The sequence below is a fragment of the Nerophis lumbriciformis genome, linkage group LG19 (assembly GCF_033978685.3).
Source record: "Nerophis lumbriciformis linkage group LG19, RoL_Nlum_v2.1, whole genome shotgun sequence".
Classification (NCBI taxonomy): Eukaryota; Metazoa; Chordata; class Actinopteri; order Syngnathiformes; family Syngnathidae; genus Nerophis; species Nerophis lumbriciformis.
The window spans coordinates 23,580,602-23,604,115 of record NC_084566.2 but is presented as its reverse complement, the minus strand read 5'-3'; the positions used below and the strand labels follow the sequence as shown (position 1 = coordinate 23,604,115).

General features: G+C 36.4%; 1 protein-coding gene across 2 annotated transcripts in view; it reads right to left on the bottom strand.

Moving 5' to 3' along the window:
- cables1 (Cdk5 and Abl enzyme substrate 1) overlaps positions 1 to 23,514 on the bottom strand; it is a 57,437-nt gene that overhangs the window by 19,084 nt on the left and 14,839 nt on the right. Inside the window, exons 2-4 of one of the 2 annotated variants that reach the window (XM_061979258.2) lie at positions 7,621 to 7,692; positions 7,453 to 7,545; positions 2,465 to 2,542 (exon numbers count right to left, since the gene is read on the bottom strand). In XM_061979258.2, the coding sequence (XP_061835242.2) occupies positions 2,465 to 2,542; positions 7,453 to 7,545; positions 7,621 to 7,692 (243 nt within the window). The remainder of the gene's footprint in view (positions 1 to 2,464; positions 2,543 to 7,452; positions 7,546 to 7,620; positions 7,693 to 23,514) is intronic. The other variant, XM_061979259.2, reaches the window with a different exon arrangement.

The window sequence follows — 23,514 nt, the reverse complement described above, 5'->3', positions numbered from 1 at the left end:
AATAACAGGAAAATAACAATACTGATTTTCAACTATTTCGATTTCTTCAGTATTTTCTGTGTAATTCTAATACAGTAACAAGTTGTAAGCATAAACATCTTGCAAGTGCAACAATTCTGAATCAAAGAGGTTGTGCACAGACAACGTTTCTCTGGGTGGACATCCAGCCCCTGTTTTCCAGGCAAGAACGCTTATTTCCACCAGAATCTCCTCTGATTTCAAGTCAACTGTAGTGCTGTGCAAGTTGTTTTACATTGCTATCATCTGTGCAACGTTTCCCGGTTTGCAAGTTGCCTGCTAGCTTTTCTATGCAATAACAACACTGTTCTTATGTGTTTGGACCATCTCATGCTTACTAAGGATGACTGAAGCTTTTTTACACTTCCACTTTCAACCATTTAGATGTATTCAGTGTTTGTTGTGTAATTCTAACACAGTGCCAAAAAGGTGTGAACGTAAAGATCTTGCAAGTGCAAAAATGTATTAAAGTTAAAAAGTCAAAGTACCAATGATTGTCACACACACACACTAGGTGTGGCGAAATTATTCTCTGCATTTGACCATTCACCCGTTGGAAGGTGAGGAGAGCAGTGAGCAGCAGCGGTGGCCGCGCCCGGGAATCATTTTTGGTGATTTAACCCCCAATTCCAACCCTTGAGGCTGAGTGCCAAGCAGGGAGGTAATGAGTCCAATTTTTATAGTCTTTGGTATGACTCGGCCATACCGAACTCACAACCTACCGATCTCAGGGCGGGCACTCTAACCATTGCTCGCGCACTTGCACCATAGGGACCCGGCTAAGCCCCACCCCTGTTCAAACTTAGTGACGCCCCTGATTAAAGCAGTGTTTTATTTCCTATATTCAAACACTGTTACTGTTCAAACCGTGTGTAATGTTACAGTGGCAAAATATATTAAAGGTATGTTTTTAATGAATACTTAGGCCTACTACGCTACTGTATTTTAATGTTGGTCATAATGGTGGTACTTGGAGAGCCAAGTTTTTTCTGAGGTGGTACATAGTCAAAAAGGTTTGAGAACACGGTGTTGAAAAGCATGCTTCTACAAACTAAGCATCAATTAAAAAGTTTGTCCTACTATAAAAATGTAGTCTGCTTAAAAAAAATCAAAAATAAATAAATAAATAAAATAAAATATATATTTTGTCATAGAATTATCAACCAATAATAAACTTAACAAAGTAGCCATACTTAAAAATTAAATACCTTTAGTTTTCTCTTGTAATATTTCTATAATAATGTAGTCTGATTTTTTTTTTAAACACACAAAATGTCATATTATCTCCAAACTAAGCATAAAAAAATCAAATGAACTGAATAATTGAATATTTGACCAAAAAAAAGGCAGTCTGCAAATTACAAGTAATTTATTTTCTGTCACTATATTATTATTAACCCATAAAAACATGCATCTCCCAACTAGGCATACATTAAAAAAAATCATTAATAAATCTCTTGTAATATTACCATCAAAATGTAGTCTGTTAAAAAAACAAAAACATTTTTTTCCTAACATCCATCCATCCATTTTCTACCGCTTGTCCCTCTCGGGGTGGCGGGGGGTGCTGGAGCCTATCCTAGCTGCATTCAGGAGGAAGGCGGGGTACACCGTGGACAAGTCGCCACCTCCTCGCAGAGCATAACCATTTAATAAATGTCATTTTCTTTTGTAATATTACCATAAAAATGTAGTTTGAAATATTACCATACAACTGTAGTCTCAATAAATAATAAATGTGTTTTAAAAATGACTCAAAACCTACCTTTATAAAAAATAATTTAGCTTTTTTTTACTGCCTTATTTTAATACTTTAATGTTTAACTCTGTAGCACTTTGTTGTTCAGCGTAAAGTGCAATACAAATAAAATCTATTTTATAATAATAATTTTGTCCAAACATTTATCTCCAAATGTTCAATGGCCTATCATTTTAATTCCTTGGATTAAAAAAGTATTTATTAATAATTGGGCAATTAATAAAATTACAACATTTGGAGATACATGCTTTTTAATATTTTGAGATATTTTTGTATTCAATTATTACACAAAAACATGCAACAAGTTTCAAAAATATTTCATACCTGAGCATGTAGTGGTGACGGTTTTCTTCTAACATCCCACAACCACTCCATCAATATAATTGATAACATATCATAGCACCGGTATTATTGTATTAATATTTTCTGCCAAGCCTCTAAAATCCAGCATGGAACAAAGAGCAGCCAATTAAAGCAGCAACAAGCAATCAGCAAGTAGGCTACAGTAATGACTCATTACAAAAGGGCAAGAGAAGACTAATTTAAGATGTTAAAATGTAAAAAAAAAAACACAAAAAAAACCCCTGCGCGTCAAAAGGAGAGCACATCCACAGAGAAGAAGCCATGAAGAGGAGGAGGAAGAAGAGGAGCACAGACGGTCATGCTGAAGGATTGGAGGATACGTACCCTGCTTGGCTACAATCTCGATAGGGCAGCACAGAAAATACACTATAGAAGGATCTTCTGCCACTGATTAGGACTATCCTACAAAAACAGAACAAGCTAATCAATAGCTCGTCTAAATCAAAAATCAAAAAATGAATATAAAAGAATTCATTCAGCATTTTCTGTTTTTCCCCGTAGAGGGGAACTTAATTTTTGGGGGGGGGGGGATTTTTCCTATCATGCACAATGCTTATGTAAGACAAACACCTCTTTTTTTTTTTTTTTTTTAACTCATTTATAAACGCTAGTAAAGTCGACAAACAAATGAGCTAATGTAATTTGTGACGTCATTGCTGCCATAAAACCCTTTTAAAAACACCCAAAAGCGCCAACAATACTCCTTTAACATTTCGTGACCTGAATATTAAGCAAGTTGAATGAGTGATACTGTTATTGTAAGGACCCGCTTTTAGCTTATGTTGCTTTTCTTGACATCATGAGCTGGGGGGGACTGCTGAGGTGGTGAAAAGTTCATTTTAGATTAAAAGTCATGTTTCTCACCTGGATAGGAGAAGGGTGTGGCCATAAACCCAGAAGTAGGTCAATTTAGACAGCCAACTTAGACCGGAGATGGCGAGAAAGACACGAAAAGACGCTCGTTGGCACCACCTTGTTTTTAACCTTTTGTGTGAATTATGATTAATTCTTCATCTGAAGATATGAACATCCCAACGGTCTGCATCGCAGTGAGAGCAGACATTGTACTGTACGTGCTTATTTTATTAAGGATGTCTGATAATGGCTTTTTTGCCGATATGCGATATTCCCCAACTCTTAAATACCGATACCGATATCACCGATACCTATATATACAGTCGTGGAATTAACACATTATTATGCCTAATTTGGACAACCAGGTATGGTGAAGGTAAAGTCCTTTTTTTTTTAATTTATAAAATAAAATAAGATAAATAAATTAAAAACATTTTCTTGAATAAAAAAGAACATAAAACAATATAAAAACAGTTACATAGAAACTAGTAATTAATGAAAATGAGTAAAATTAACTGTTAAGGGTTAGTACTATTAGTGGACCAGCAGCACGCACAATCATGTGTGCTTACGGACTGTATCCCTTGCAGACTCTATTGATATATATTGATATATAATGTAGGAACAAGAATATTAATAACAGAAAGAAACAACCCTTTTGTGTGAATGAGTGTAAATGGGGGAGGGAGGTTTTTTGGGTTGGTGCACTAATTGTAAGTGTATCTTGTGGTTTTTATGTTGATTTAATAATAATTTAAAAAAAAATTATACCGGTAATAAAAAAACTGATACCGATAATTTCCGATATTACATTTTAAAGCATTTATCGGCCGATATTATCGGACATCTCTATATTTTTTTATGTTTGTTGTCTCTCATGAAGTCTGCTTGAGTAGTAGTCAGTGTTGTTGAAGGAAAAAGTGAACGTTGTGATGCGCCTATGAAATTAATACGCGTAAATATTACATGTTATTATGAATGTTACTACATTGCATACACAGCACACTTAGAGTTTGTATACATAAAACCATGATGGAGGTTTTTGGATGATTTTCGGAGTGGCTTATAGGCAGAATAGAGCGACTCACATTGGGTCCATTGTGGCTGACTTTTGCTAACGTTTATTTACGAGTTAGAATGCATTAAAAAAAATAAAAACATGTGTTCTTGTCTTACATTGAGATTGTGAATGATGAACAACATTCCCGAAAAAGTGCAGTTCCCCTTTAAAAAAACAAGATCATGGTTTTAATATATGGCAGCTGCTAGAGAAGCTTCACACTCGAAAGAGTAGATTTTTTTTTTTTTTTTTTTTTTAATAATTTTTTTGGTGGAAAACTAACTTTTTGAGAGAATTTTTTTTTAAAATGCATAGTAAAACAACTAAAATAATGGCATTGCGCCACAAAACCCTCGAATATATGTAATGTCAAAATGAAAATCACAAATAAATGAAAAAAGAAAAGAAAACTAAAATAATGTGGTTGCCTTAAGTACCCCCCCTGTAGGAAATGTATAAAAAATTTATTTTATTTAAATTATCATATTAAAATGTTGAAACCACATCTATGATATTTTTGTTTCAAAATCTTTCTTCTTGCGGATAAAAAAAAATTGTGACAAAGTACACTCCAAATTGTGTGTTAAGAAATTTCCCAAACTTTTATGGGGAAAAAACAGCTTAAAGAGCTGGAAAACAAATCCAATTTATGTGGGGGCACATAATTATCAAAAATTCTCATTCAATAATTATTAATCATTTTTGTACTCTTTTAGGAGTTAAGATGCACAAAACATACATGTAAAATAAATCCTACTTGGACATTCCATAAATTAAATACTACCAACCAAAAAATAAGACTATTATAATTAATTATACAGTACAGGCCAAAGGTTTGGACACACCTTCTCATTCAATGGGTTTTCTTTATTTTCATGACTATTTACATTGTAGATTGTCACTGAAGGCATCAAAACTATGAATGAACACATGTGGAGTTAAGGAATTAAAAAAAAAAAAAGGTGAAATAACTGAAAACATGTTCTATATTCTAGTTTCTTCACAATAGCCACCCTTTGCTCTGATTACTGCTTTGCACACTCCTGGCATTCTCTCAATGAGCTTCAAGAGGTAGTCACCTGAAATGGTTTTCACTTCACAGGTGTCATAGTTGTGATGCCTTCAGTGACAATCTACGATGTAAATAGTCATGAAAATGAAGAAAATGCATTAAAAGGAGAAGGTGTGTCCAAACTTTTTGCCTGTACTGTATATTTCCTGTAATTTTAAGCATCACATTTGCAATAATTATGTGTTTTTTTTCTTGACTTTAGAGCAAATAATATGATTAGTAATTATGTTCGCAGTTTAACCACTAAGTACAAATACAGTACAACAAAATATAAGAGTGGGAAACTATATTTTTGCTATTTAATACATTTTTCCGTGTAAAAATACATTTAAAGTCTTGGTCTACTCTTTTAAATGTTATTTTAAAAATTAACTTTAAAACTCTGCTGCAGCACAAGCCATGGGTCCTGTGCGCTAACACAAACAAACCAGCACGATCCTGCCTGACTGCTTTTCCAAAGTCCAAAGCACAGGACAAAAGTGACTTGAACTTTTTGAATCAACACTTCAAAAAGTCTTTCCTTAAAAAGCGGATCTCACCACTTGACCTGAAAAGTTACTGAGGCGAAGCGGCAAGGGTGCCACCCACACGAAAGCGGCCATCTCACTCATCAGCTGTGTAATGTAAATACACACTGAATATTAGACGGTCAATTAAACTGCAGAGTGGAAACTTGCCACTCTTAAATAACACCAGATAATATGAAAAAATATATGTATTTTTAAATTAAAAAAACAAAAAATATACAATTCTAAAGTAAATAAAGTTTTCATAAATACAAACCCCAAAACCAGTGAAGTTGGCACGTTGTGTAAATCGTAAATAAAAACAGAATACAATGATTTGCAAATCCTTTTCAACTTATATTCAATTGAATAGACTGCAAAGACGAGATACTGAACGTTTTCATGCCTGCAACACGTTTCAAAAAAGCTGGCACAAGTGGCGAAAAAGACTGAGAAAATTGAGGAATGCTCATCAAACACTTATTTGGAGCATCCCACAGGTGAACAGGCTAATTGGGAACAGGTGGGTGCCATGATTGGGTATAAAAGCAGCTTCCATGAAATGCTCAGTCATTCACAAACAAGGGATGGGGCGAGAGTCACCACTTTGTGAACAAATGCGTGAGCAAATTGTCGAACAGTTTAAGAACAACATTTCTCAACGAGCTATTGCAAGGAATTTAGGGATATCACCATCGAGCGGTATAGCTCGGTTGGTAGAGCGGCCGTGCCAGCAACTTGAGGGTTGCAGGTTCAATCCTCGCTTCCGCCATCCTAGTCACTGCCGTTGTGTCCTTGGGCAAGACACTTTACCCACCTGCTCCAAGTGCCACCCACACTGGTTTAAATGTAACTTAGATATTGGGTTTTACTATGTAAAGCGCTTTGAGTCACTAGAGAAAAGCGCTATATAAATATAATTCACTTCACTTCACTTCACATCTACGGTCCGTAATATCATCGAAAGGTTCAGAGAATCTGGAGAAATTACCGCTCGTAACATTAAAAGCCCGTGATCTTGGATCCTTCAGGCGGTACGGCATCAAAAAGCGACATCAGTGTGTAAAGGATATCACCACATGGGCTCAGGAACACTTCAAAAAACCACTGTCAGTAACTACAGTTCGTTGCTACATCTGTAAGTGCAAGTTAAAACTCTACTATGCAAAGCCAAAGCCATTTATCAACAACACCCGGAAACGCCGCCGGCTTAGCTTGGCCTGAGCTCATCTAAGATGGACTGATGCAAGGTGTAAAAGTGTTCTGTGGTCTGACGAGTCCACATTTCAAATTGTTTTTGGAAACTGTGGACGTCGTGTCCTCCGGAACAAAGAGGAAAAGAACCATCCGGATTGTTATAGGTGCAAAGTTGAAAAGCCAGCATCTGTGATGGTATGGGGGTGTATTAGTGCCCAAGGCATGGGTAACTTACACATCTGTGAAGGCACCATTAATGCTGAAAGGTAATTTAGTTTCTCAGTTGGAACATTAAATATCTTGTCTTTGCAGTCTATTCAATTGAATATAAGTTGAAAAGGATTTGCAAATCATTGTATTCGGTTTTTATTTACCAATTACACAAAGTGCCAACTTCACTGTTTTTGGGTTTTGTAAATAAAAGACTTTAGTGTCAATTTGTGCGCGTGCTAATAGTGTCATATGTCTCAGTGACGGGATTTCATGCAGTGATCACAAGTTCTTGTGAAAAATGCCAGAGAATCAAAAGGCAAAAGCTGTGCTGAATAATTTCACTCCAACATCACTATGGACTCACCACACTAAGGCTTGTAAAGTGAGATCAACATGTTTGCCCTCATACCTTCCGTTACGCATGTCGTGTTGCCGCATGTTCTTAATGAAGTGGATCTTCATGAAGCCTTTTGGTCGAGGGGAACCTGACAGGGTTCGGCACCTAAAAAACAAAAAATATGTTGTTTATTTTATTAACAAACAGATGTGATTGTTGTCAAAGAAAAGTGTGTCCGACCTGCGCAGAGGTGCGTTCTCCTCAATGTCCTCTAAGGTTTCCAGTGACGAGCGCTGAGAGATGAGACGACGCCTAGAAGAAAGTATCAGAAGTAAATAAAACAATTAAAAAAAACACTAATACAGTACATATGAATAAATAAGAAAATAAAAAAATAAATATAATATACATTTCATTTGATCAATAATAACAGCTTATCATAGCAATGAAATCGATTCCCCTAAAGCGGCTCTTTAGCGCCGCCCTAGTGGCTCCCTGGACCTCTTCCAGAGATGTGTGAAAATGGAAAAAGATAAAGAAAAAAAACATTTTTTTGGTTTTGATATATTTTCTGTAGGATGACAAACATGACACAAACCTTCCTAATTGTTAGAAATCCCACTGTTTATGTTAAACACTGATGAGAGTATTTGGCAAGCACCGTTTTGTCCTACTAATTTCAGCGATCCTTGTTTACATGTACAACTTTCTCCGACGCTGCCACAGAAAGATGGGTTTTATGCCACTCCTTTGTCTCGTGTTGTCCACCAAACGGTTTATGCTGTGCGTGAATGCACAAAGGTGAGCTTTGTTGATTTTATTGATTTGCTGGTGTGCTTATCAGGCATATTAATCCATGACTGCAAGCTAACTGATGCTACCATGCTATTTAGGCTCGCTGTATGTACATATTGCATCATTATGCCTCGTTTGTAGGTATATTTGATCTCATTTAATTTCCTTTACTCATGTCCTCTGTGTATTCAATTTATATTTGCATGTCTCATGACACATTATCTGTATGTAATATTGGCTGCATTTCTCATAGTTGTTTATGTGCCATGTTGTTCCAGACCAAAGCAAACGTTACCTATCTTGCAAAGATTGTAATAAATCCATTAGAAGAAGACAGCTTGCCGTCTCCTTAAACTTGGACGCACACATCTGTACCTTTGGCCATTAATTTCCAGGAGTTAACTCATCCTGTGAGAAGCCTCCATTTTACTAATGATTTCTAATGTTGAAAAAATGTGTAGAATAAAAATTAAAATACAACATTTCTGTCAACGAAGATTTGCGTCAGCCTTTGATAGTAGGCGAATATAGACACGTACATCATGTGTTGCCTTCATTATAACACTTATATAAGGACAGATTTTTTTTTTTTTGCATTTTTGGTCCAATATGGCTATTTCAACATTTTGGGTTTCCGACCCCTGCCCTAGTGGCTGTGAGTGGAATAAAAGATGACATCACAATCTGATTGGACGCTCGGTGATGCATGAAAAAAAAAAAAAAAAAAGAAAGTACAATTTTGGTAATGATACAAATTTGAACAGAAAAAAGATCAAACACACATAAAAACTGCCGTTTATAAGTATTTCTGGCCATAGAATAACTCCATTTACGCTATGAACACAGAACAGCTCTTAGACTCATAAAGATGACAAATTCATTGTAAAACTCATCAAAATCCAAGCCGTAAAAGACAGTAGAACACTCAAGCTGGATCCCAACCAGCTGCTAAAGCAAGTTCAAGCAGGATGTCACGCTTTTTAATAAACACCTCGGCCTAGAACAAAACATACGTAAATAAACCACAGCAATGAGTAAGCGTACGTGGGGATGTATAAACCAACTTTCAAAGATGGCAACTGCCAAAAGGACAACAAACGGAGTGTTGAACACATTTTTGTCTCAAGCAGCATCCACTTTTCACACTTTGCTTGCATGACTCCGCTACCCGTTTAGGCTACAAACTGACAAATAAGTGTGAGGGTCCAAAGTTAGCTTGTGGCCACGTGTTCACCAACAATCTCTCTTAAAGCCAATACGAGTGTCAATAATGAAAAAGAACACATTCTATTGTATTTTTTTAGCAATGATATTCAAATAAATGTGTGTTTGATGCTGGAACTTAAACAGTTTTAAAAGTTATTTTACGATTCCCTAGTGCTGGAACACACCCTTTTTTAAGTGGACCTCGACTTAAACAAGTTGAAAAACGTATTCGGGTGTTACCATTCAGTGGTCAATTGTACGGAATATGTACTGTACTGTGCAATCTACTAATAAAAGTCTCAATCAATCAATCAATTGTTGTGTGTGCTAGCTTTAATGCTAACTGTGTTTGTCTCCGACAGTGTGTCTCCATGAAGCGCCAATGTGTACTCTTTACATAGACTACACACTGTAACTTATCCAACCAACCGTATTTTCCAGACTATAAGGCGCACTTAAAATTCTTTTTTTTCCCTTCTCAAAACTCGACAGTGCGCCTTATAACCCGGTGTGCCTAATGTACGGAATCATTTTGGTTGTGCTTACCGACCTCGAAGCTATTTTATTTGGTACATGGTGAAATGATGAGTGTGACCAGTAGATGGCAGTCACACATAAGAGATATGTGTGGACTGCAATATGACTCAAGTAAACAACACCAACATATGTTCCATTGAAAATATAGAACATTACACACGGCGCTCAAAAATCTATCAAAATGTTTTAGTACGACTTTGGTAAGCTATGAAGCTGCACCGCTTGATGGATTGTACTGTGCTTCAACATACGAATATTATTATGGTGTGTGTATAAGGTAAGACATTATCTGGTGTTTTGTTTCGCAATATTATGCAAAAGCAGCTTTTCTTACCTTCTGGTACCTGCTGATCTGTATTTGGGATCTGCATGAGTCCTGAAAATTTGTACGAGTCTGCCTTTGTCGACGCCGTAGTTGATAAGCTTCTTCTTTTTCTCTATTTTGCCATTTCTAATACGAAGTAGTGTAAAGTTCTTACTTACATCTGTCAGTAAACTCGCCCTGGAAGCGCTAAAACATACCGGTATAGTGAGTTTACATTATTCACCCAAGGAACTTTAGTTATTAGAGAGTTCCGGTCGGACGGTTTTTCACGGGACACATTGTTGTTGTTGCACTGGTGAGCCACGAATGAGGAAATGGTGCTCCGTTATTGATTTAAGTAAAGTCTGAATGTCATTAAAACAGTTAGCTCCATCTTTTGACACTTCTTCCACTCCCGTCCTTGCACGCTAAACCGCTACAACAAAGATGACGGGGAGAAGACGCTGCCGAAGGTGAGCCACGTAAATAAGACCGCCCACAAAACGGCGCATCTTGAAGCGACTGTCAGAAAGCGGCTTTAAAATGGTCTGTAAAACATAATCTATGCAACATTTTGACCAAAGAACCACCATTACATGTTATGTAGACCACAAGGAAGTGTTTGACATTTAGAAAAAATAATAAAATATGACTCCTTTAATGCGCCCTATATTCCGGTGCACCTTTTGTATGAAAATAGACCTGACTCGACCTGCTCATCGGCAGTGCGCCTTATAATCCAGTGCGCCCTATGGTCCAGAAAATAAGGTAATAACTGCAGGGCTGCCAAGCCTCACGCTTTGAGCGTGATAGTCACGCAATTTAACGCTTTCTCACACCACACTTGACATTTCTCTTGCATATATTATTTCCCTACTAGAGGTGGGGGAAATAATTCATTTTTAAATGCATCACATATCAGACACGGACGATTATAAAATCAATTAGTTAACGTCAATATTTGATGTATTTATTGTAAATAAAGTCATGCAGACAGTTGTAAAACTTGGCTGACTGCAGCGAGCCACCTCACCGAGGGACCAGCTCCTTTATTTTGGGGCATTTAAGTTACACTTTTGCACAAATTCCCCATTAAGTTAATACATGTGAATGGAATTAATTTAACTGTTTGTTTTTTACAAATCAGAAGTTCTTGCCTCCTTGGCAGCAAATAAGCTATCTTTCTTACAAATATCATTATCCCTGGAGGACGAGCACTAGCTACCGTATTTTTCGGACTATAAGTCGCAGTTTTTTTTCATAGTTTGGCCGGGCTCCAGTGCGATTTATATATGTTTTTTTCCTTCTGTATTATGCATTTTCGGCAGGTGCGACTTATACTCCGGTGCGACTTATACTCCGAAAAATAGGGTGGGTATATATATATATATATATATATATATATATATATATATATATATATATATATATATACATACATACATACATATACATATACATATATATACATATATATATATATATATATATATACATACACGATATATATATGTATATATCATATAGTGTACATATATTATATATATAAAATATAATATATCAGTATATATCATATAGTGTACATATATTATGTAAATATTACATACATGTTATATTTTATATTGCTACTACTGTACATTGTTTGTCTGTTTTATATCTGCATTGTCCTTTCCATCCTTTGTAACTGAGCTACTGTGTGAAACAATTTCCCTTGTGGATCATTAAAGTTTGTCTAAGTCTAAGTCTAAACATGCCACACTACACACCGTAGGATATGCTAACTGCTAAGTTAAATGTAAACAAACGTGGGCGGATCGATACAAATAGTGACAATAACGATACCTAGTATCAGTATATGGTCGATAATACAGTGGTTGGATTATCAACTTTTACTATCAAAATCTTTTGTTGTTTTTGTTATCGTTTACAAACTCAGGAACTTATTCACTGAACACAGGGGGGCTTTAAAAGGCAAAAACTAAAACATTATAATCAGAGCCAATAGTAGGAAATTATTTAAATATTTAATTGATTTTGTTACATCGTCATCCTTTGTTATTGTCGGATTATAATTCAATCATTCAATGATCTTGTATCAGTATTGGTATGACATCATCATATAATTTGCATAATCGGTGTTGATGCATATGTTTTCTTGAAAAAACGCTTAAAACATGTTATATATACAAACAAATGTATGTTGTTACTAATTAGTGTTATATATATATTTTTAAATATATTGTTTTGCTCTATTTTTTAATCCTTGCTGCTTATTGTATAATGTACTTTGTGGAGAATTTTTCCAGTTTTTAGAGACTTCTCCAATCCTTTTAATGTCTTTATCCAATTAAAACCGACTCGCAACAAATCTAGCATCTTTTTCTGGTGTTATTGGAGACTGCGCTCGTGTTAAGAGACACTTTACTTCAAGTCTGCGGCGAATGGCGAGAGCTGCAGCGAGCCTGACGCCACACATGCTTCGCGCTCCTGATCCAGCTGTACTTGCTCTCCTTGAAAGAGCGCCACTGTCCTCTTAATATTTTATAGATTTCATACATTTTGTACATCAGTACGTCTACATTGCAGACATGCTGCCTCACAACATCCTGTTTCAGCAGAGCTGTTTCTGTGATCAGACTCTTTTTTTGGTGGCCGAATTATCGGTGCATCACTAGTCACACTGCAAAAAGTCAGTGTTCAAAAACAAGAAAAAATATATAAAAAGTAGGGGTATTTTACTTGAACTAAGCAAAATTATCTGCCAATAGAACAAGAAAATTTGGCTTGTCAAGACTTTCCAAAACAAGTAAAATTAGCTAACCTCAATGAACCCAAAAATACCTTAAAATAAGTATATTATCCCTAATAACAAGTGCACTTTTCTTGGTAGAAAAAACAATGAGACCTTTTTGCTCAATATGTTGAAAAATATTCTTAAATAAGTAAATGCTAGTGCCATTATCTTGACATAATGATATGCGCTCGGCATCATGATTTATTTTTTTCATGCTTGAAGTAAGAAATTATTACTTTGAAAAAGTAGTTTTATACTTGTGAGTGTTGATGACACAGCTTTGCATCAGTTGATATTCTACTTTCAAGCATGTTTTACTCAATATAGGTAATTAAATCTCAGCAACAAGCTGTAATATCTTACTGAGATCATTTAGGACCAAAACCCTTAAAACAAGTAAAACACTAACATAAAATCTGCTTAGTGAGAAGAATTATCTTATCAGACAGAAAATAAGCAAAAATCACCCTTATTTGAGATATTTAATCTTACTTAGATTTCAGTTTTTGCAGTGCAATAGCGCGCAAATAATAGGATATCGATTCATATATTCAATATATTACTTTAATTTGTTTTCACATAAAAAGCCAAACAGCTCCATTTTTGTTTCATCTGACCACAGAACTTTCCTCCAGAAGGTCTTATCTTTGTCCATGTGATGTCAGATGAAACAAAAATTAGACATGGTATATACCCAGCAATATGTTTGGAGGAATCCCAGGAACACCATTCCCACCGTCAAGCATGGTGGTGGTAGTATTATGCTCTGGGCCTGTTTTGCTGCCAATGGAACTGGTGCTTTAAATGGAATGAAAAAGGAGGATTACCTCCAAATTCTTCAGGACAACCTAAAATCATCAGCCCCGAGGTTGGGTCTTGGGTGCAGTTATGTGTTCCAACAGGACAATGACCCCAAACATAATTCAAAAGTGGTAAAGGAATGGCTAAATCAGGCTAGAATTAAGGTTTTACAATAGTCTTCCCAAAGTCCTGATTTAAACGTGTGGACAATGCTGAAGAAACAAGTCCATGTCAGAAAACCAACACATTTAGCTGAACTGCACCAATTTTGTCAAGAGGAGTGGTCAAAAATTCAACCAGAAGCTTGTGGATGGCTACCAAAAGCGCCTTATTGCAGTGAAACTTGCCAAGGGACATGTAACCAAATACTAACATTGCAGTATGTATACTTTTGACCCAGCAGATTTGGTCACATTTTCAGTAGACCCATAATAAATTCATAAAAGAACCAAACTTCATGAATGTTTTTTGTGACCAACAAGTATGTGCTCCAATCACTCTATCACAAAAAAATAAGAGTTGTAGAAATTATTGGAAACTCAAGACAGCCATGACATTATGTTCTTTACAAGTGTATGTCAACTTTTGATCGCGACCGTACATGCTGTAAGTATATATGTAATGTAGTAACTGACACACTCATGTAATAACTCATGTAATATTTACGTATTTTGATCATTTTAAGCATATGGTGGCACATTAATTTCATTTGCCAACATCACTGATTACTACTCACTGCAGACCTCATAGAGCCAACAAACATAATAAAACATTTCTTTCTGTACAATGTCTGCTGTCACTGGGACGCCGACTGTTAGGATGTTGATATTTTCCTGTTTAAACGAAGAATGAATGATAATCCTTGCAAAAAAAAAAACAATTCTGAATGTCATTAAAACAGTTAGCTCCATCTTTTGAAACTTCTTCCACTCCCCTCCTTGCACGCTACACCGCTACAACAAAGATGACGGGGAGAAGACGCTGTCGAAGGTGAGACACGTAAATAAAGCCGCCCACAAAACGGCGCATCCTGAAGTGACTGTCAGAAAGCGGCTTGAAGATGGTCCGTAAAACATAATCTATGCAACATTTTGACCAAAGAACCACCATTAGAAGTCTGTTTATTTCAATTTTTAGTTTTATCTTTATTACCTCTTGTGTAATTTATTTTTATCCCATATTTGTTCCCACTACCGCACCCAATGTTCCCTCTAATTTTTCATGTGTGTGAGCAAACGCACAAACACCCTGAGCATTCCGTGGAATACAGACGTGCACACTGTGGCATACTTGCCAACCTTGAGACCCCCGATTTCGGGAGGTGGTAGGTGGGGGATGGGGTTGGGGGCGGGGGCGTGGTTGGGGCGGGGGCGTGGTTAAGAGGGGAGGAGTATATTTACAGCTAGAATTCACCAAGTCAAGTATTTCATATATATATATATATATATATATATATATATATATATATATATATATATAAGAAATACTTGACTTTCAGTGAATTCTAGCTATAAATATATATTTCTTTTATTATATATATATATATATATATATATATATATATATATATATATATCTATATATATATAAATAAAAGTAATACTTGAATTTCAGTGTTCATTTATTTACACATATACACACACACACATAACACTCATCTACTCATTGTTGAGTTAAGGGTTGAATTGTCCATCCTTGTTCTATTCTCTGTCACTATTTTTCGAACCATGCTGAACACCCTCTCTGATGATGCATTGCTGTGTGGCACGCACAAAAGTGCTTTCATCAAATGCACTAGATGGCAGTATTGTCCTGTTTAAGAGTGTCACAACATTGCTGTTTACGGCAGATGAACTGCTTTACGGTAGACGAAAACGTGACTGCTGTTGTTGTGTGTTGTTGCCGCGCTGGGAGGACGTTAATGAAACTGCCTAACAATAAACCCACATAAGAAACCAAGAACTCGCCCTCGATCGTTCTACAGTTATAATGATTGGGCAGGCACGTTGTTTATATTGTGGGAAAGCGGACTCAGGTCCGCATGGAGCTGGAGGGGGCGTGGCCTCCAGCTCCGCCTGAATTTCGGGAGATTTTCGGGAGAAAATTTGTCCCGGGAGGTTTTCGGGAGAGGCGCTGAATTTCGGGAGTCTCCCGGAAAATCCGTGAGGGTTGGCAAGTATGCACTGTGGCCATACCAGCAGCACATTTGTCTCAAACGTGACATAACAATTTAAATGTCTTATTATTATAATCAAGTGACTAGTCAATTTCAAGAGATTATTTTCTAATATATGTGATTTGGCCCACTAAGATATTGTTTTTTTTTAATCAGCTATGCACTATAGTATTTTATGCCTGGGTGGGGGTCCTGCTTTGGAAAGATTGTGTACCCCTTTCAGAGATCACATTTAGTTCCCCTTAAAACATTCACATGTTGCATGAGATGAAGTGTTTATTAACTTTCTGTCCGTAAAATAAATATTTTTATTAGCAATTATGTAGTCCTGTAACATCATTTCATGATTAATATCCAAAAAATAACATTCTTAACAAATGACAGTAGAATAAGCACACTGATTGAGGAGTCATAGTAAAACGACCTGAAATTTACACTTTACGTGTAGAGTTGGAGTTGTCCAACTTTTTGTGTGGCCATAAACGCACCAGTGGCTAATTGCCATAGTGTATGTGTTGGTGCAGGTGAGAGAGAGAGCAAGTGGCTGCTGTTGATATAACAGATGACAAAGAGTTGCTTTTGGCTTGGTTTGTATGGTAGACAACGACCAGTTTTGCTCGATAAAAGTATTTTACACATTGTTTTGGTGTGGTTATGGCCGACAATTTAGCTAAATAAAGGGACCGATGGAATTCCTGTCCTCCCTTAAGTGTCTCCACAGACGTTACAATAATTTAAGTGTTGACAAACAATGTTTTATCGGTTGTGGCCGCCTTTTGTCTTTCGTCACCTGTTACTCACAGTTGCATTGCGAAATCATACAATACAAACAATTTGTTTATTTTGTTTAGAGTGGGATTCAATTTTTTGCACAGCATAGATTTGCTGTGCGCAGAGGACGCGTGAGCAGTGCGCAATTGCGCACCTTAGAGGGAATGTTGACCGCACCTTAAGTTGGAGTCCTTAATCTTGTTATATGCAAATATAATGACAATAAAGTCCATTTTATTCTATTATTCATTACATGTTATGTAGACCACAAGTGTTTTACATTTAGAAAAAATAAAATAAAATAATATGACTCCTTTAATGCACCCTATAATCCGGTGCGCCTTTTGTATGAAAAAAGATCAAAAATAGACCATTCATCGGCAGTGCGCCTTATAATCCGGTGCGCCCTATGGTCTGGAAAATTCAGTAATCATTCTAATATCGATCATAGACTGATACTATGGATCGATCCGCTCTCATCTTACAGTAGGAAGGCGATTCATACGGCCACCTGAACAGTGACGAATTTGGGACGTGCACTACCCCACATCAGCCACCAGATGGCAGTAAAGTGTTTAATATCTTAAAAAGGCCATTTCAACTTTGACCGCAGCATCAGTTGTAGAGCATACTAGCGCTTTCTATCATTTTCAGCGGACTGCATTGCAAAACAGTTAGATCCACCCAGGAATGGGGCCTTTCCTTCTATATGCACAGACTGTGACAATACTGACACACCAACAGTTCTTGTTGTATCATCCTCTCTCTAGACCAGGGCTGTCAAACATACAAAGAGGTTTTATCCGGCCCGCGAGATGACTTTGGTAAGTATAAAAATTTGCTGAAATTTTTTAATGGAAAAAAAACTGCTCTTCTAAATGTGTCCACTGGATGTCGCAATAGCAATTCTTTGTATCCAGGAGTGCGCATGACTTCAGAGGGGGCGGAGCTATGTGTCCGGTTAAAATAGTGGACTGGGGACACATTATCTGGGCGCACATAAATATGCTGAAATAACATGTATCCCCTACTAACTTCATGTGTAATTCATGAAATTAGTCCAAATTCACAAGTTTTGTTGTAAATGACGCTACATATGTGCAGAATAAACCACATGATGCTTGTAGGAAAATGAGTAAATTACATCAATAACATCCTGTAATTGGATTTTGATATTACTATTTATTACATCTTCTGATGTAATAAATAAAAACATTTTAAAACTCTGCCAGACTCACACCTATTTGACTGATGAACATCATTTATTCAGAAATTGTAAATCACGACAAATGAAGATAGACTACTATGAAAAGCAACATGTAAGTGTAAAAAACATTATGATTTGTAGGTTTTCAGATTGTGCTTGTTCTATTTTTAAACAAAGAAAACAATCTGAAGTTGTGTTTATTTGTAAGTTATCATGCCATGATTTTACCAGTCCGGCCCACTTGGGAATAGATTTTCTTCCATGTGGACCCTGAGCTAAAATGACTTTGACACCCCTGCTCTAGACTCTTATTTTCATACTTTTAAAAATGTCCTGTTAGTATCTGTTTTCTTTCTGATTTAAAGGTGGTTCCATCTAAACTTCTTGAACTTTACTAAGCACTTATTACCTGGTGTTGTTTCACTCTAACTTAGTCTTTAGCATGCCTGATCCTGGCTCGCTCTCAGTGTTTGTTTGGCCTTGTCCTCCAGTGATAATAATGAGTAATATCTACTTCTGAGACTTAAAAGTGTCAGCTAGAAGGGAATCTGTTTGTGAATTAAAAAGCATTATTGGACAATAGCTATCACGTTCTAACAAACACTAAAAGTCTCCAACTGGTCGCCTCCAAGTGAAGCAGACATGAAGTTGTTAAAAGCAGCAGCGAAGACGAGCTCTTCGTGCCAAAAGACGTTTTTCCAAGAGTGGAAACAATAACAGTGTGATGGGCCACTCATTCACAGAACAGCATGGTGTTTATTTTCTCAGCCAGTCTGACATTAACTGTCCCAAAAAAAAACTAAACAAGTAGGTTTGATGGACTCGTGCACCCGTGCTGCAATATTCATACAAAAAGCTCAACAGTCCAGAAAGCGACAGATGATCCTGACAAATTAAATTAAACAACAGAACACACAATGTCCGAAAATAACATGCTGGATTCCTTCAAGTCAGCAATAGCTGGGTTGCAATCACGTGACCTTGAGACACTACTGAATATTTACCTGCATGAGTGCTAATTTGGGCGTGTTTTGAAAGGTTTAGACGAGGGGTGTCAAACGTACGGCCCTAGGGCCGGATCAGGCCCGTGAACAAATCAAATCAAATCAACTTTATTTATAAAGCACATTTAAAAGGTTTTATCCGACCCGCGTGATGAGTTTGCCAAGTATAAAAATTAGCAGATTTTTTTTTTTTTTTGACCGAATGAAACTGCTGTTCTAAATGTGTCCACTGGATGTCACAATAGCAATTCTGTTAGGCAAGCAAGCAGGAGGTACACAGTAAAGGGTGACTGTGGCTCCTCCTCCTCAACCCACATCGAACCTAAAACCTGACGTTTTATGTCTTCTGCTTCGAACACATCGTCATTTGGCACCCTTACGCCCCCAAAATGTCTCTGTCAAACACGAAAAACTTACGGTTTGTTGAGTTGAGTGGATTGATACGTGGACATGACAAATGAGGTATTTGATACCTAGAAGAGTTTACATGTTATGTTTTTTGTTCAATCCCAGAAATACTGTGACTTGAAGTTTAATCCTGACTTTGTAGATACACTGAGACCAAGTCTAAGCTCATTGTGTTTTTGAAGCTGCACCAATTTCCTCAGAATTTTCAACAAACTTGAAGTATTTTGTCCAGAGGATTATTTATGATTCGTACGTTTTCAGAATGTGCTTGTTCTATTTTTGGCCAAAGTAAAACAAATTAAACAACCTGGAGTTGTCTTTATTTTTAAGTTATCATGCCATGATTTTACCAGTACGGCCCACTTGGGAATAGATTTTCCTCCATAAGTTTGACACCCCTGATTTAGAGGCAAGTATACAAGTCAGGTATCATGAAAAAAATACTGAAATGGGATGGAGTGGATTTATACACCCATAACAAAAAGAATGTTCTAAATATTGAAACCATTCATCATCACCCAAGTGGCCTGTTAAAGTGACTGCAGGACAGCACATCCTTGACACTTACAAGGATTTTAAGTAGAAAAGATTGGCGGCACATCATGTCTTTCCATCCGGAGGGGTCCACAGATTTAACATTAATCGGTAAAAAATGTGTTTGATCTACATGAATGAGTGCCGTGCTGCTGTGATCGTGACACAAATATGAAAAAGGACAAGTTAACTTTTCGCAATTGATTTCCTGGTACAAATATTTGGCTGCCATCTACAATCGTGTCCACAGTTGTTTTAATGATCATATTTTGTTTCATTGTCCCTGTTGTTCAGCTATGTTTGGTTTCCAACAATATTTATCAATATCAAGATACAGTATGCCATTGCTATGGAATATGCGGCCAATGAGATTTATTAATCTAGTTTATTAAAACTATTAAGGATATTTTCTTGATGCTGAGCATAGCACTAAAGACGCTATAGCGTTTGGCGGTGTTGTGTATATGCAACAACAAAGCATGTATTCATTCTGTGTTTCTGTGTCTTGAGTTTCCTAAAGAAAAGTGTTTATATAAAAGTTATGGAGAACTTCATAAACATGCTTTTCGGACATTGACAAAGTGCTCACTTGCAAACTTGATTGCGTTTCTGACTTGGCTCCACTCGACGTGTGACAGGCTTAAAAACATAGAGCAGCAACCTTTCTCTGTGTTTGTTGTTGGTTTTAACAACGATTTTCACTTTAAAATGGACTATTTTAGGAGCACTGAAAGTACCTTAAAGCTAGGGGTGTAACGGTACACAAAAATTTTGGTTCGGTGCGTACCTCGGTTTAGAGGTCACAGTTGGGTTAATTTTCGGTACAGTAAGAAAACAACAAAATATACATTTTTTGGTTATTTATTTACCAAATTTGTAAACAATAGCTTTATCCTTTTAACATTGGGAACACTATAATAATTCTGCCCACGTTAATCAACATTAAACTGCCTCAAGTTGTTGCTCAGATTAAATAAAATGACAAAACTTTTCTTCTACATATAAAAACTGCAACATTCAACAGTTTCAAGTCAACTCATCATGCTTGATTTATTACAGCATTTGGGAAGCCTGTAGTTGATTTTTATTATGTAAATGTTATATTTTTATCAACATGTGATAGCAGGGACCCTGCCATTCAAAACTAGGCTGCTGCATTACTAATGATTAATGTAACTATAGCTGAAAACAATAGTACAATAGCAATAGGAGAGACTATTCATCCCTGAACACCATGGAGTTCATGTAGTCTTAATGATGCAGTTACATTATTATATCAATTATCAGAGACAGAAACTCTTCATTTAACATAATGTCCTTTTTTGCTGCCTCAACACAGCTCAATCAACACAGAAAAAGGTAAAGTGAAATGACAGACAGACAAGGCTTTGCTGTCCGTAACACGCACACACACATACACATACACATATGCACATGCACAGAAAAATGAGCTATCGTTACGCTAAAAGCTAATTAGCCTTCACCTCAAGCCAGGACTGCGAGCGAGCTGAGGTTTATGTTTCTAGAACGTCAACGGGCTCATAGTGATGTTACTAGTAGTTGACTGGGAGGTGTTTATTATAATTTGGGGAGAGTCCGCCGCCTGATGCTTACCTGCTAAACACCTATCTGCTCATCATGACGCTGCAGCACTGACTCCATTCGCTCTGAATACGCACTGCTGATTGGCTGTTACCGCTCTGCGTGTAACCAATCAGATGGTTGTGTGGGTGGGACAATGCTGCGTGCAGACAGGCAGAACGAAGTGGAGCAGCTTGTTAAGACTTTAGCTTAGGGTGGCTACTTCATATGTTCGTGTGGAAACTCGTTCGGTACACCGCCGAACCGAACCAAAACCCCCGTACCGAAACGATTCAATACAAATACACGTACCGTTACACCCCTACTTAAAGCCAAAATATATATTGAAATAATTTCCAGAGGCGAGAACAGTGCATGTGTGGCATTTTCACTCTGCTTTCAATTGACTTTCAGCGAGAATTACGCTATGTTTGACCTCAACGTGCTCGTGTGCAAGGCGACAGCAACCGGACGTGACATCACATGTAACCCAGCAATGAAATACCTAAAAGCGAGAAGAGATACACCAAACTCTACAGGATATTTTCAAACGTGAAATACCCCTTGAAAGTAAAACTTAGTTTTTTGGACATGTACTTCAGGACTGGCTGAAGAAAGATAAACACTTAATGAATATCCTACTGGTGGCTTGTAAAAAGACCATTACTAGGAAATGGATATCCCTGGAGAGCCCAACTTTGAAGCATTGGATGGAAATCACAATGGACATATACAAAATGGAGAAGAGAACTGCCTTTATTAATTATAAATTGGAGAAATTTACTTCATACTAGGAAAACTGGGTCAATTATGTCACGCCCCATAAGCCTGATTTTAATTTTTCGAATCAGTGATTGTACAGCTTAAAAAAAAAAGGAAAAAAAAAATAGTCCCTATATGTATGTGTGTATATATATATATATATATATATATATATATATATATATATATATATAAAAAAAAAAAAAATAAATATATATACATACGTGTGTGTGTGTGTGTATTAGAGATGTCCGATAATATCGGCCTGCCGACATTATCGGCCGATAAATGCAATATCGGAAATTATCGGTATCATTTTTTTTTATTATCAGTATCGTTTTTTGTTGTTGTTGTTTTTATTAAATCAACTTAAAAAACACAAGATACACTTACAATTAGTGCACCAACCCAAAAACCTCCCTCCCCCATTTACACTCATTCACACAAAAGGGTTGTTTCCTTCTGTTATTAATATTCTGGTTCCTACATTATATATCAAGACAGTCTGCAAAGGATACAGTCCGTAAGCACGCATGATTGTGCGTGCTGCTGAATAGTACTAACATTTAACAGTTAATTTTACTCATTTTCATTAATTACGAGTTTCTATGTAACTGTTTGTATATTGTTTTACTTTCTTTTTTATTCAAGAAAATGTTTTTAATTTATTTATCTTATTATTATTTTTATTTTTTTAAAAGGACCTTATCTTCACCATACCTGGTTGTCCAAATTAGGCATAATAATGTGTTTATTCCAAGACTGTATATATCGGTATCGGTTGATATCGGTATCGGTAATTAAGAGTTGGACAATATCGGAATATTGGCAAAAAAGCCATTATCGGACATCCCTAGTATATATATATATATGTGTGTGTGTGTGTATGTATGTTTATATATATATATATATTTTAATTATTGTTATTATTAATGTATTATTATTTCTTTTTTTTTTATTTAATTGATGCTACTGGGTGGGGGGTGGTATGGTTGGGACATAAACAAAAAATATTTTGACATTTAGGGCAGACAACAGATGTATGATGTATGTGAATATGATGTAATGGATAGGGATGTCTGATGCTGGATGTCAATAAAAATAAAATGGAAAAAAAAAAAAAAGCGAGAAGAGAATTTTACCCAAACTTTTCGGGAAAAATATGACGCAAAAGTCACGCTAAACATCTTAGAGCTCAACATGCTAATGAGACCACAGTTCAACGAGTACAGGGGTTCCCCTTCATGTATTTGA